The sequence below is a fragment of the Propithecus coquereli genome, unplaced genomic scaffold, assembly GCF_000956105.1.
Source record: "Propithecus coquereli isolate 6110/MARCELLA unplaced genomic scaffold, Pcoq_1.0 Scaffold249, whole genome shotgun sequence".
NCBI lineage: Eukaryota > Metazoa > Chordata > Mammalia > Primates > Indriidae > Propithecus > Propithecus coquereli.
Genome location: NW_012148052.1, coordinates 879847 through 895859, shown reverse-complemented (window position 1 = coordinate 895859; position 16013 = coordinate 879847). Strand labels below are relative to the sequence as shown.

Here is a 16013-nt window from a genome sequence, read left to right as displayed (position 1 = left end):
CAAGGTCATAAAAAACAAGAAAAGACTAAGAAATCTTTACAGATTGCAGGGGACAGAGGAGACATGACAGCTAAATGAAATGTGGGATCCCAGATTAGATCCTGGGACATAAAAGGACATTAGTGGGAAAACTGATGAAATCTGAATAAACTCTGTAATTTACTTAGTAGTTAATAGTACGGTTTAGTCAACAGTATTGCACCAACATTAATTTCTTAGTTTTGATCATTGTACTATTGTAACACAAGATATTAACACTAGAGGAATCTGATAAAGTATATAGGGGAATCTTTTAAACTACTTTTGCCAACTTTTGCGTAAATCTAAAATTCTTTCAAGATAAAAAGTTAAAAAAAAACTTGGCAATTGCAAAAATGTGGAATCAACCCAAGTACCCATACATTCATGAGTGGATTAATAAAATTTGGTATATGTACACCATAGAGTACTACTCAGCCATAAAAAACAATGAATTAATGCTTCTGCAACAATTTGGATGGAATTAGAGACCATTCTCCTAAGTGAAGTTATCTCAAGAATAGAAAAATACCACATGTAATTACTATTAAACTGGAACTAACCAGTGAGTACACACGTGCAGAGAGGAAAGTAAACCTCAGTGCAAATCAGGTAGGGGGGAGGAAGAAGGAGAGAAGGGGCAAAACCTACCTAATGAGTACAATGAACACTATTTGGGTGACAGGCACACCTATAGCTGTGACTCAAGCATTACAAAAGTGGTCCATGTAACCAAAAACATTTATACTCCCTTAATATTTTGGAAAAAAAAAAATCTTGGATGATGAATATAGTACTAATTACAATAGTATGTTGTTTTTTTAACCTTAGACTCACTATCAACTTACCTGAACTGTGGATAGGGTTTCCAGTGAATGCTACCTTATCTCTGCTCTTACTTCATGCTATGTCAGTCCTATAATATAATAAAGCTCTAGCAAACTAATAGTCTACCAAAAATAAAGTTATTCACCTAAATTTAAAACATTTAATTTCCATTTTTGGCATCCTAAAAATAATTAGTGATCAGTATTTCATCTTCAATTATGTGAGTCTCCACATAGCCTTATTTTTAACAGAAGTCAATATTGTCATTGCTTACTGCATAACAGTAATAAATAAAATTCTTACCTTCCAACCACTGCCAGCCTCTCTATAATATGGGAAGTTATCACAAATCCACTGATAAATCTCACTTAAAGTCATTTTCTTTTTGGGTGAGCTATTAATTGCAAATGTAATAAGGCTGGCATAACTGTATGGAGGTTTCCCATCTTTGTGCTGTTGGACTTCTTCCTGGTCCAGAGTTGTATTTGGGTCAAGGAGTGCATTCTTCTTAGAAATTCCTGTTCCATGTGCATTTTGAGTAGCATCAGATTTTTGGATGGCTGCTCTCATGGTGAGCTGTGGTAACCAGTCCATAGATGTTAGGCTGCTCTCCAGTTCAGATGTCATCCTGAAGGTAAATAGACTCCTTAGTCAGTATCAAGGAAAGAACCCCTGCTTCTCAAAATATCCAATATTCACAAATCTAGGAGTTCCAAAGTGAGGGAAAGCCTGAGTTAAATCTGGAGGAAAAAGATTGAGTATGTTAATGAGCAAACCAAATTATTTAAGGGGTCAACATTTCCAATCTTTTTTCTTAATTTTTTTCCTCTCCAAAACATAATAAACTTGGTTTTAAAATGTTTAAAATACAAAACAATACATACACACTAAGTGAAGCCGATCTTTATAGAAAGGACTATCACTTTAATAAGGCAACAGGATCTTGGTATGAAAAACCCCATTAGCATTCCAACTCTTTACTCACCAACATCACGAGCCCTTTAAAACTTGGGACTATACATCTGGCATTTCTTTTACATAAATTTTAGGAGAGTCATACAAACAAAATAATACCAAAAGTAAGGTGGAGGCAAGAGGTCACAGAAGTAATTGAGAAATAAGCACAGGAATCTGCACAGAGGAAAGAAGGTAGAGTTTAAGCAGGTGGGAGGTAGGAAGAGTAAAGCAACACAGACAAGAATAGCAAGGAGACAAGCTAGCTGGGGGAGTTGACCGAAAAGAGGAATGCAAAGTCAAGGACACTGATGAGCAAGAGAAAAGGAAAATAGGCAGTACTAGGCAGTTAACCTTTTTAAAAACAAGTCAAGGAACAAGCTGAAGAAAACTAATTAAAGAACTGTGAGTACAGAATATAACATATTAAGTCACATAAATGGTCAGCAAGAAAAGAAGCATTAAAAGCTCAAGGACAGGCTTGGGCAAACATCCAGTGATTTGTATTCTGTAATGTATGTCTTTCCAAGGCTGAAAAATTTAGACCATTACCACCCAAAGAAAGAAAATTAAATCTGCCAGTTTAACATACATTCTAGAAAAGGGAGGAAGATGCTCTAAGAATTAAAGATAAGAATATAGAAACAAAGGTTGACATTTCACGCTGGAATTGTTAACATTAACAGAGGCCTCAAATCCTTCTAGCCTGGGATCAAAGCAGCAGGACTAGTGACCCTGACAATAAAGTAGAGAAGAATGAAAAAACTACTAAGTGATATCAAAATAAAGGGGGGGAAGGCGACAAAATAAAAAAATTAAAGTACCTCAGTCAAAAGAAAACATTTGTAGCTAAGAAAATCCTATATAACCCTTCATCCCAAATAGTTCTTAACAAAAAGCAACCTGGGGTATCATGCATAGGAACCAAACTTCTGGAACACAATACAGAATTGACAAAGAACACAGGCTTTGGAGTCAGGAAGACCAGAGTTCAAAATACTGATTCTAGCAGTTACTAGCTGTGGAATTGTGAAAATGTGGATTATCTCTAAACCCCAGCTTTCTCATCTGTAAAATCAAACAGTAATAGTATCTACAGTTAAAATATTACTTTGAAAATTAAATGTGATAACACATGTATAGAAGAAACATTCAATGAGTGTTAGTTAATAATATTAGTCTAAGGAGTATTTTGGGAGGGTACTAATACATTATCAAGTAAACCAGATTAAGCAAAAGCAATTAAAAATCAGGGAACGACCACAAGGATTCTATCTGCATTGCCAGTAAACAGAGTCTTATTATCTTGTTTTTCAGATATGTTGATCCACAATTTTACTTTTCTCATTTTCTCATTTTCCCCTCTCTACTTCATGTATTCCTCTGAAACCTGAACTTTAAATTCCTCTAGCACCTTCAGAGATTTTGAAAAACAAACAAATAAACAAACAAAACAACTTACCATCCTACTCTACAATCTCAAGCAGAAATGCTGCTCGCAGCATGAAGTAAGTTATAAGGACTTGTGGAATAAGAAGATAGGATAATTTAGAGATCACACAATGTCAAAAGAGTAGTTAAAGTATCCTAGAGATTAGAGATTAATCCCCTCAATCTAAAGATGAAAAACTGAAGTTAATTTCACATAAGTAGTTACCTTAATTTCACATAAGTAGTTCACTTAATTTCACATAAGTAGTTACCAGAACTAAAACCAGAGCCCAGATTTCTTGATGCCCAATGCAGCAGTTTCGCTACCATACCTCATCTATAAAATGAGGATGATAATTAAAGTGGTACCTACCTCACTGATATAAATACTCAAATCAGTGCCAGGTAAATAGTAAGTACTCAATAAATGTTAGCTACTGGTGGTGGTGGTGATATTATTACTATTCACATTTCATTCAATAAACATTGGCCATTATTATATCATGCTGTCATCCTATTTACCGCAATCAAATCTCTACTGCGTAGAGCTTTTTTTTGTTCAAAGTCCCAAAGCAGCCAGTTACATGCATTTTCAAAGTTAATATAGAGCATGTTCCAAATTGGAATATAATTGTTGTTGCAGATAACCCCTACTGAGAACCATCTTTACCTTCTGTTCCCTCCCACCAGTGCCAGTAATAAGACTTTATGAGTCTCAGTTATATAATGTAAACATACAATAAGTAGGTATTTACTACGTATTATATTTAACAAGAATTTATAATTACACATGTATACAGAACTATGCTAGAGTACATATATACAAACATACACACACACATAGACACACACAGGAAGTATAAAATTCCTGTCCTCTAGGAACCTATAGTCCAACTAGGTAGGTCAGATATAACAAAGAACTAAGGCTGGGAGTAGTGGCTCACGCCTGTAATCCTAGCACTTTCGGAGGCCGATAGAGGAGGATCACTTGTGGCCAGGAGTTCAATGCCAGCCTGGGCAGCACAGCAAACAAAAATACAAAAAATAGAAAAATTAGCTGGGTATGGTGGGGCACACAGTCCCAACTACTCAAGAGGCTGAGGTAAGAGGATAGCTTGAGCCCAGGAGTTTGAGGTTACAGTGAGCTACGATCATGCCACTGCACTCTAGCTCAGGCAACAGAGCATAACCATGTCTCCAAAAAAAAAAAAAAAAAGAACTGAATGAAAGTGAGCTGAGCTCTGGGCGCTACACACGTTAAGAAAAGGGAGAAAACAACATGGACTGCAGCCTTAAGGGGTAGAGGGGGAAGAACTTCAGCTATGTCTTGAAGAAAGTTAAGATGTAAATAAGCCAGAAAGAGGAAGGTCCCTAGTCTTCAAAGACATCATGTGTAAAAATTATCCTATTGTTGTGCTTGTATTCGTCAGTTCTGCTAGAGCAGATTTTAAGTACACTATAAAATATCTCAAATTTAAACTCTAAAAAAAGTGGAGCTTCTGTTTTGTTTGCAATTTATTAAATTTTATATACAGTATTCTTGGTAGTAAAGCAAAAAGTGCCTTCATTGTTGGTACTTAGGCTGGTGGCTGCAGTGGTTCTCTGTTAAGTGTGGGGAACACAAAAGATGACCATTAGATTTGGCCAGATCACTAGTAACTTTAGAAAGAAACCTATTAGTGGAATGGTGATGACAGAGGTCCACTTGTATAAGAGAACAGATGGTGATAAATTTAAAAACAGCATGGGAGGCTCTGAGGAATCTGGTTATGGAAATCTGGTTAAGAAATGTCAGGCCCTCATTACCTCACCTCATTCCAAAAGCTTCCTAGCTGGCCTCCTGGACTCTGACTTCTCTCTCACCACCCCTCCCTGCTAATCACCTCCAGTCCATGCATACACTCCAAGAGAAATCTAACAGCATTGCTTTCATGTCATTATGCCCAAAAACTTTTGATGGCTCCCTTTCTCCTATCATACTAAATCTAAACTCCTCATTTTCAACTATTTTAGCTTTTATTAATCTTTTATTAATCCTTCCCTAAATTCCTAGAGCAATTATAATCTCAGTTAGGCATTTAATATCCATTAGGGATACCGACCATACATTAGTACTTCTGATGCCACGTAATACCAAGCCAGGTACACGTTATCTGAAAAATAACATAGTAATTAGATAAGGAATAAGAGCTTTCTTTTCTGGAATGTCCTTTTCTTCTCACTCTGCCTAGCTGGCTTCTACTTTTTCTTCAAGACTCAGACCAAACACTTTCTCCTACAGAAAGCCTGGTCAATCCCCTCTTTCCATCCTCCATCTCCTAAACCCAACATGACCTTGCTCCTATAGTAGAATATAAATATCTCTACCATAGCATTTATACAAAACTGTAATTATCTTTATCTCTCTCTCTCCCACAAGACTTTGATCTCCTTGAAAGAAGGAACTTTCATGACTGAAATAGTGATTGTCCAATGAAGGTGTGGGTGTGTTCCTCCCCAAACAAGCAAGACATTTAAAAGCCAAAAGGGGCCAGGTGTGGTGGATGTAATCCCAGCACTCAGAGAGGCCGAGTCAGAAGTATAACTTGAGGTCAGGAGTTCAAGACTAACCTGAACAACACAGCAAGACCCCATCTCTACGAAAAAAATAGAATAATTATCCAGATGTAATGGCGCACGCCTGTAGTCCCAGCTATTCTGGAGGTTGAGGAAGGAGGATCGCTTGAGCCCAGGAGTTTGAAGCTGCAGTGATGCCATCACTGCCCTCATGCTCGGGCAACAAAGAGAGACCCTGTCTCCAGGAAAGGGGAAAAAAAAAAAAAAAGCTAAAGGAAGAGGCAAAAGAGAAGACTCAACAGCATAAGGTAAAGGTACTCACTGGATCAAAGTCCATAAGGAATTTTTTCTGTGTAAAATTAAAGGGTAAGGAGCATCAAGACACAACAATTCAAAATTAAATCATGACATGGGGGTAAGGGAAGGTGTTCTAATCCCACTTTATGAAACGGTGCCACTAACATGATCTCATATACGCTTTTTTTCCCCAATTTATTTTTTATTTGTACATATTCATGGGGTACAAGTACAACTTTACTACACTGATATACTGCATTGTGGTGAAGTCAGGGCTTTCAATGGAGCTGCGAAAATTGGATTGCCATACGCAGAAGAATGAAACTGGTTTCCTATCTCTCATCATATACAAAAATCAACTCAAGATGGATTAAAGACTTGAATGTAAGACCTGAAACTATAAAAATAATAGAAGAAAACCTAGGGAAAGCTCTTCTGGACAATGAACTAGGCAAAGAATTCGTGACTAAGACCTCAAAAGCACAGGTAACAAAAACAAACAAATGGGACAATTAAATTATAAAGTTTTTGCATAGCAAAAGAAATAATCAACAGAGTGAACAGACAACCTACAGAAAGGGAGAAAACATTTGCATGCTTTTTAACTACTTCAGGACACTGTTTGGCCTCCCTCTGCAACTTTCCTAAATTCCAAAGAGTAGCAAAGGCTTACTCAGAAAGTTTTCAAGTTAAAAGAGTATCAAAAAGGGGGTAAATAGGTAGAGGTATTGTTGGCTCCCTAAATGAAGGTAAAAGGAAGACACGGAGGAAAACAAAAGGATTAAGAATAGTAAGGGTAATGATGTTGTGACCCAAGTAGTACTGAATCTTCCCACTCCATTTCTGGCATTTGGCATTTCATCTTAAGACCTGGCAGCACATGAAAAATTGAGTAACTGAGAACTCAGAAGAAATCCTTGCAACTACCACAGCAGTGATTCTTGCATACTTCTGATCCCGTGCATCCCTGGAGGTCAATATGTGCTATCTCTCCTATTACGGCGTCTCAGCACTCAAGGAAACCAGAAGCAGGGGCTCTGGCAGAGACCACTAACTGCCAGCTAATACCTATTACTACCTTCTTCCTTAGGAATAAATCCCAATTTTATTCAGGATGGCACTGTGCCTTTTGTTCTTGTGTTCTCTGGAACGTGGAAACAATAGCTATTACTCTAGCAGTCATCTTGTATCGTAAGGTGATCTTGAGAATGGAAGCCACACAGGGAGGAGATGGGAGCAGAGAGAAGGCAGCTGGTCCCCTCATTTTTTTGTGTGAAATAGTTTGTGAAGCTACCATTCCAGCCCTGGACTACCTACTGAAAGAGGCAGCCTTGCAAAAATAACAGGAAAATACCTAATCCTACAATGTCCCCAGTGACAAACAGTTAAAGATCAATCTTACGCGTTGTCTAACTAACAGGCACCCTGCAGGAGCTCTGTTTTTGTACAAATTCTGAAAAAGCTGAATGACTGGAAAAGAGACATAAATCTCTCACATCTCCTGTGATAATCCCTTCTCCAAGGAAAGGCAGGAAACCAACTCTTGGACTTTGACATCCTTGCAGTTTTTGTTATCTACCTGCTTCCGCTTTTGTTATCAACTGATAGCCATCGCTATTTTTTCTCTTTGTCCCCATGAAGCAGCAAGACACCTGGACTCAGCGATGGCACCCCCTTCTCTTTCTTTGGGATGCCACGCTGTCTCCCTGCTCTCTTTTCCGCCTCCCCTTTCCCTTCTCTCTCTCTGCATCCTCTAAAAGGATAAAATACTTTTTTTACTTTTATATATCTTAATTTCTGTGTGACAAATCTTACTCCACTAGCGCCACGAGCACCTACTAGCCTTTCCACCCTAACACCTTACCTTCCAGACTTTTTATTTGTTTAACTACCATAAAAGAGTCTCTATCAGCAGGTCAATGCAATGCCTAAAATATTTAATACAAAATTTGAGATATGACTGTGGGGAGGTATAAGTAACAGAATTTAAAATAAAGATACTCTCTTAAAGAGGAGTTAATGAACTCTAATATTGCAGGTTGGAAAGCCAGTGACAAAGAATTTGCTTGAACTGTAATCTGTGGAATTTGGAAGGCAAGCCGTATGCCAACTACAGCTAGAGCGAGAAGAAAAATACAGGGAGAATTTAGAACGTTGGCATGTGTTGGCTCTTTCTTGCCACTTAACGCAAAGTCCTCAAAGAGAAATAAACTCTGATTAGAGTTACATGCAGAGATAGACAACATACAGATTTGCTAAGGGACGTAACTACCTGCCCATGACCTGCAATTTAAGCTAAGAGTCCTATAATCTGAAGTCTTGCAAGGCTGAAAAAAATACCAACTCCTTCTGAAGTCCAAATTGAAATAGTTGAGTGCAGCTACAAAAGTGCAGCCTTAGGGGTAAAGAGGAGTGATGCCTTATCACACAAAGGTGATGTTGTAAAGGTGCTGTTTTCCCAATCAAAATTATTGTTTCAAATGGCCTCACCAGAGCCACCATTCCCTGAGAAGCTAAAAGAGATAAATGAAAACTTTGAAAGGGGAAAATATATTCTTTATTTCAACTTGTAACTGAAATTTCCTTTAACTGGGAAAAAGAACAACAAATCACGGTATCATTAACCGCACCTGTGACCTTGCCACTAATAAAATTCACAAATGTATTTATACAAATGACAAATGTTGCAAAAATCTCAAATTTTTGTTTAACACATTAACTGCCACACTAGAAAAAATGTTTTTTCCCTTGAGGCCATGGTGTTTTATTACAAAAACAGAATAAAAACTTCGAAATAAACAAAATGACCCTTTCTAATTTAACGAAAAATTTATTTTTTATTGTTTTCTGTGCATGAGTTACATGTAACTTGAAAAATAGTTCCGGCTCCTAAGGTAAAGAGATGTATGAGTTACACATGCTTCAGGAGGCCCCTGGGCTCAAAACTAGCATGAGTTACATACAACTCTCATGGCAGTTACTGTGTTAAACTTAATTACTTCAAAATTATGGTAGTTTTTAGATTTGCCACTAGATCTTTTATTTACTGCATTAATTTAGAAGCATATATATTACTATGTCCCAAAGTTAATACTTTGATAACTATATTTCATTATAATTAACTGGTTTACTTTGTAATATTAAGTATTTTATGAATTTTGGAACATTATTCTGAGAAGAGTCCATAGGCTTCACCAGACTGTTTAAGACATTCCATGGCACCAAAACAAGAAATCCCTGAGGTTAGCAGAGCTCAAAAGGCAGTCTTCACACTAAAAAATTCTGCCAGGGCAAGTCCTTTGGCTCTAATTACTTGAAGGAGCAAAAAGTCTAAAAACTAAATTTTTTAAGATAACTGTGTAGGAGGGTGAGGAGGAGAAAGAGTCTAGACTAAAAAAGCCTCAAGTTCCTAAAATAATCCCAAGGTTTATCAACAAGAAGTGAGCTGTAAAAGCTGTGCATTTCCCAGAAAGAGCCTCTTCATCAACACTCATCTAAGATGTGATCATGGAGGATACTGGACAAGGTAAGATTCCTTGGAGGGCCACAGAGGACAATGGAAATGTCCCCCAAAGAACAGAATCTAGAAACTTACTACAATGTCAGGGAGTCTCTACCACTCCTACCCAGCAGGATTTTATAATCTATATGGACTAGTGACTATTGAGAGTTTCCCATTATCCCCTTTTTTGAATAACAGCTTTTATTGTTGTTATCCTATTCCTTTACCACTGTATATTAGATATGTAGATTGTAGCTAACTTATCTTTGGTTTACAAGTTTTTGAACCACAAGAAGCCATCCTAGGATCTGATGAAAGGGACTGTACCCAGAAATCTTGTATTTTCAGCTAGATATAATAAATGGAAGAATCTCTGGATCGTCTCCCTTAGGAAAGGGGCAACAGAGTACTATATATAGGATGAAGGGTACATGTGGATATTTGGATAGCCAAAGCAGCAGATTATGGCAGAAACCTAAAAAGAAATAAAATAATCTATTACAGACTGACTTTACACTACCATGTAATGTAAAAAAAAAAAAAAAAGAAATTTTTTTTAGATTTGTAAATGAAGTAAGGACTTAGGCTATTACCAAACAAAAACAGTTGGCATTACCTTTTTTCTAAATTAGTTATCATATACCACCAAAATCTAAGTTTCTATTCTTAGTTCAACTTCGGCAAAATAACAACATCCTACATAGGAAAAGATATGGCTTTGTGATTAAGAACAGAGGCTCTGGAGCAAGACTGCCTGGATTGGAATCTAAGCTCTTCCCACTTTAGCTTTGTGACCTTAAACAAGTAAATTAACCTCTTTATGACTCAGTTTCCTCATCTGTAAAATGAGGATAAAATAGCACACATCCCAAAGGGCTGTTGTAAGGATTAAATGAGTTAATACATATAAAGTACTAACAGTTTTTAATACACAGTAAGCACTCAATTAATATTAGCTATTAATAATATCATTATCAAATTCATACTCTCCAGGGTTTTCTAAATTTTAAATGATTGCCACTCCTACTCAGTGGTTTTAGGCTTACATACCTTAAATCACAGAATCATCAGTTAGCAAGTTCAATGGAAATGAGCCCCTCATTTAATTATTTACCCTAAAGAAGTTACCCAAAAAGCATCGTTTTAAAATTTTGTTTATAGATTGCATATGAAAATTGAGAACACACTTTTCCCACAGAAAGAAGATCTTACAATGATGAGTACCGAAGCAGACCATAAAATCCTATTTATTCTACAAAGGAGTTCTAAGTCCATAGTTCTAAGAGTATAAAAGCCCCAGCTGGGTATCTTATAGCCGAGAGACAATGGATGTAAAAGGAAAAGAAAGAAATAAGTGTTTCCAGTTGCCATCTGTAGTACCTGCTTGCTCCTAACAAAATGTCTATATAATTTGTATCTAGCATACTTCTAATTACCTTCTGTACCTTTCTCCTCCCCTCTTGCACTGCCCTAAACCTCCAATATTGGCCCTCAGCGTTGCTATTTTAAACTCCAAAATTAATTACTTGCTCTCCCCTTCCAATAAAAACGTCCACCTTTTCAAATAGTTGATCTCTGCTCCATTTAGGAAAAAAACAGACAGCATTAAACTACTTTCCAACAAGGTATGAATAACTGAGCCTTTAAACATCTTACGAGCACTGACCTTTTCAAAAGATAAACCAAATAAATCCTCATTGGTTTTAAGTAAAAATACAGGATGGAAGAATCATAGTTTAGGACAGAGAATTCAACACACAAATAGCAGAAAGTCCCTCTTCAAAACTCTTAACTTTCACTTTTCTTTCACCACTAAAATTCTAAGAATTTTCACAATCCGGCTTATCTTAAAACTCTGGGGATTTAGTGAGAAAGCTGCCACTGGTAAAGACAACTGTGATTTCAGAGCTGCCTATCATAAAATCAAAGATGAAGAAAGAACCTCATGAGGTCATTTTATAAACTCCTGCTATTAATTATTTTGTATTCTTTAAGATTTCCAAGGGAAGAAGAGTTCACAACATATTCAATCTGTTCTAGGGTATACAATTCATTGAGGTCTAAAAAAAAAAAAGAGTTTTAACAGGCTAATTTAAAGCTTCCTTGCTACAAAGAAGAAAATTTCTTTAAATTCTATCTTAGAAAATGAGACAAGGGTTCTCTTCACAATGACTCTTTACATATTTTACAACAGTAACACCATTTGGGTCCCCTCTTCTCTCAGCTGAAGGTCCAGAACTTCTCCAACAATTCTCACAGGATCTGTTTTAATAACCACAATGCATTTATTGCTCTTCTCTAGATTCTCTCAAAATGACTCCACAAATATTCAATCTTAGATTCATAAAACTGTGTTCTGAATTCGTACAATCCATAGTCTTAGTTAGAACTCCATTTATTAACAGAACACAAACTTAGGGATCATAAAGATGGTCAAAAGATATTTTTATGCTGTATGTATAACTCCTACCTTAAAAATATTTTACTTTATAATTTAGGGAAGAAAAATAAACATTTTGGACACTAATCACTTTATCATTGAGTAAATACTGTATTTTGCATTTAAATTTCCCCCTACCTGCTAAAATGTCTATGTCTCTGGGTAGTTGGAAAGACTGATGACCACCACCAGTCCCTTTCACATAAGAACACTCAAAACCATCTTTGCAGCTGTTACTTAAAAACTCAGACAGAATATGCTATTAATACTTGTTACACTTAGTTTAAAAAAAAAAAGTGCTCCAAGTAACATGTGTCCATTGGTTCATTTTGTTTCATTAAAGTGTTTATCCTGACCTGTTTGCAACCCTACTGTTCAGCTCACCATCCAACATTTACTGTATATTCTACCATCAGTTTTATCTCCATACCCTCTGTCTCCATGTTACTATCAGTAGGCATCAGTGCTGGCACAGGGCTAACAGTGGAAAGTGATCCTGCCTTATTTTTTAGTGTTAAGTATGATGTACAAAAAGTGATAAAGAAACTTAAGCTGTTAAATGTGATGCAGTTCTCAAAGTGTGGTCCAGAGACCCTTTCAGGCAGTCCAAAGAGTCAAAACTGTTTTCATAGTAAAATATCATTGTCTTTTTCACCCTGATTCTCACATAAGTGTACAGTGTAGCTTTTTAGATGATCTGTGTGTGTGTGATATCACAACAGATTTAATGCAGAGATAAAGATGAAAATCCAGCTGTCTTCTATTATGTCAGATATCAAAAAGATTTGCAAAAATGTAAAGCAATGCCAATTTTCTCATTAAATTTTTTCTGTTTTGGAAAGTACAGTTATTTTTCATAACATATTATCTATATTAACATATAATGGGCTTACTGTTATTTGTATGTGAATATTAATATTTTTCTTAGTTTTAATTTCTAATATAATAAATATTGATAGATATAGCCCACATAAACAAAAGCTCTTTAGGTACTAAATAATTTTTAAGAGACAAAAAGTTTGAGAACCATGTTTTAGTAAGGTGCCATCTCAAAGACTAAAGATCAATGTTGTTTACTTATATATATGTTGTATATATTTATATACATGTATAAATATGCCATAATTCATATTATATATAGGTTTATAAGTATATGTAAGAAATAGTGATCTTCAGTCTTTTGGTCCCATATTGAAACATGTGCCATAATATATTGTGTATGATATTTATATATATGAACGTATGTTTCTTATTATATATAACATTTATATATGTGTGTTTCTTATATATAATGTAATGGAAAGAGTAAGGGCTTTGAAGTCACTCAGGTATCTAGGCCTGAATTCTTACTCTTCCACTTATTAACTGTGCATCCTTGAACAAGTCACACAGACCTCTCAGTCTCCCAGAACTGCTTTGAGGAGTAAGTGTCAAAATATATGTGGAACACCTAGTACACTATGTGCTTGGCACACAGTAGGCACTCCATAAGTGACAAGTATTATTATAATCAATATTATTAGAAACCCTTAAAGAAGACATGCTTGTTTTCTCCTTTATCAACAAAGTCTCCCTAGTATATAGCATATATCAACTATAAATTAATTCAGTTCTACATTGTGGATTTAAAAATCCTTTGCCATAATATAAGTTTCCCTGGTCACAACAAGTAGATAATGTCAGACTTTTCATGAGATGCACAGAGCCTGAAGAGGCCAAAAAATAGCCTCTAAATTACCTGTAAGTCTTCTTAGATAAGCAATCTGACACAGGCTATTTAACAATATGAAATGTCTGTAATAATATATTAATAAGTATTAATATATTAATATAATAAAAATATAAATAAATATTATAGACCTTCCATACTGTTAAACACCTGTGTGATTGAGTTGGAATTATTCTCAGAGGATCATAAATACATTCTAATATCTACTTTTAGATTACATGTTACATTTTCAAGTATACCTAGCTTAAAAAAAATTAGATTGAGTCTATTACATAAAATCACTTTAATTTTTATAAGAAATGCATCAAAAATTAAAAGGGGGAGGTAAAGAGGGAGGGATTTGGGTAGAGAAGACACATGCAATGAGAACTAGAATTTTAGACGATGGTAAATAACTACAGCTTCCTTGAGCACATGGTAGGAGATGAATAAGTCCACCAAGAAAAGATTGTGATGTTTTAGGGCAGAGGTTGCTTAAAAAGGACTTATACCCAGAAAATACAAAGAACTCTCAAACCTCAATGAGAAGGCCGGGCGCGGTGGCTCACGCCTGTAATCCTAGCAGTCTGGGAGGCCGAGGGGGGCGGATTGTTTGATGTCAGGAGTTCAAGACCAGCCTGAGCAAGAGTGAGACCCCATCTCTACTAAAAATAGAAAGAAATTAGCTGGACAACTAAAAATATATAGAAAAAATTAGCCGGGCATGGTGGTGCGCACGTGCCTGTAGTCTCGGCTACTCGGGAGGCTGAGGCAAAAGGACTGCTTGAGCCCAGGAGTCTGAGGTTGCTGTGAACTAGGCTGATGCCACGGCACTCTAGTCTGGGCAACAGAATGAGACTCTGTCTTAAAAAAAAAGAAAAAAAAAAAAAACTCCATGAGAAAACAAACCCAGTTTTTTAAATGTGCAAAAGATCTGAACAGATACATCAACAAAGAAAATATATGATAGTAAAGAATCACAAGAAAAGATACTTAACATCACTAGTCATTAGGGAAATGCAAATTAAAACTACTCCAAGGTATCACTACACACCTACTGGAATGGCTAAAACTAAGCGACTGACTACACCAGGGGTTAATGAGAATATAGAGCAACTGGAACTCTCATACACTGCTGGTGGGACTGTAAAATGGTACAACTGCTTTAGAAAAGTTTGGCAGTTTCTTGAAAAGTTAAACATACACCTACCTTATGATCCAGTCATTTCACTCCTAGATATTTCTCAAAATAAACCATATATCTTGCAAAGATATATACACAAATGTTCACAGCATTTTTATTGTAATAGCCAAAACTGGAAACAATCCAAATATTCATCAACAGGTGAATGGATAAACAAATTGTTGTGCATATATCCAACGGAATAAAAATGAATGAACTACTGGTGCATGTAGCAACACAGATGAATCTCAAAATAATTATGCTGAGTAAAAGAAGCAAGACCAAAAAAAGAATACATACTGTATGATTTCATTTATATAAAACTCTACAAAATGCAAAGAAATACATAAAGGACAGAAAAGCAGATCAGTAGATACCTTGCAGAAAGAGGAACAGGAGGAAAGAATTACACAGGGGCACTAGGTAACTTTTGGGAATGATGGATACGTTCGCTGTATTGATGTGATAATGATTTATGTGTGCGTATATATTTGTCAGACTTATCGAATTGTACTGTGTCAATTATATCCCAGTAAAACTATCTGTAAAAAAAAAAAAAACAAAAAATATTTGCAACTTGAAGTAGGTAAGGATTTCTTAGGACACAAAGAAAAACCATAAAAGAAAAAATTGATACGTTAGACGCTGACAAAATTTAAAACATTTTTGCTCTAACAAAAAACTTGTATCCAGAATATTTAGAGAACTTACACAACTCAATCATTAGAAGACAAAACACCCCGTTTTAGAATGCACAATAGATTTAGACAAAGACATGTAAACACCAAGAAGTGCATGAAACGTACTCAACATCATTACTCACCCAGTAAATGCAAATTAATACCACAATCGATACTACCGCATACCTACTAAAATCTCTAAAATCAACTTGAAAAGCAATAATAATTCTCCTTCATGAATTTATTTTAAGCCCCATGGCTTTCTTCTTGATATCAATAGCAAAAATAACGAGATTTGTGCTGTAAGGTAAAGCATGAATGATTACTTCCATTAAATATGGCTTCCAATCCAGTCTCCTCTCATTATACTAAATAGGCTTCCCCTTTCGGTTTTCTATTTCTTTTTTTTTTTTTTT

General features: G+C 35.8%; 1 protein-coding gene across 1 annotated transcript in view; it reads right to left on the bottom strand.

Moving 5' to 3' along the window:
• The window catches only part of FOXJ3 (forkhead box J3), a 164973-nt gene that overhangs the window by 117643 nt on the left and 31317 nt on the right, over nt 1-16013 (bottom strand). Inside the window, exon 3 of the mRNA XM_012646759.1 lies at nt 1150-1474. Coding sequence (XP_012502213.1) covers nt 1150-1474 — 325 coding nt within the window. The remainder of the gene's footprint in view (nt 1-1149; nt 1475-16013) is intronic.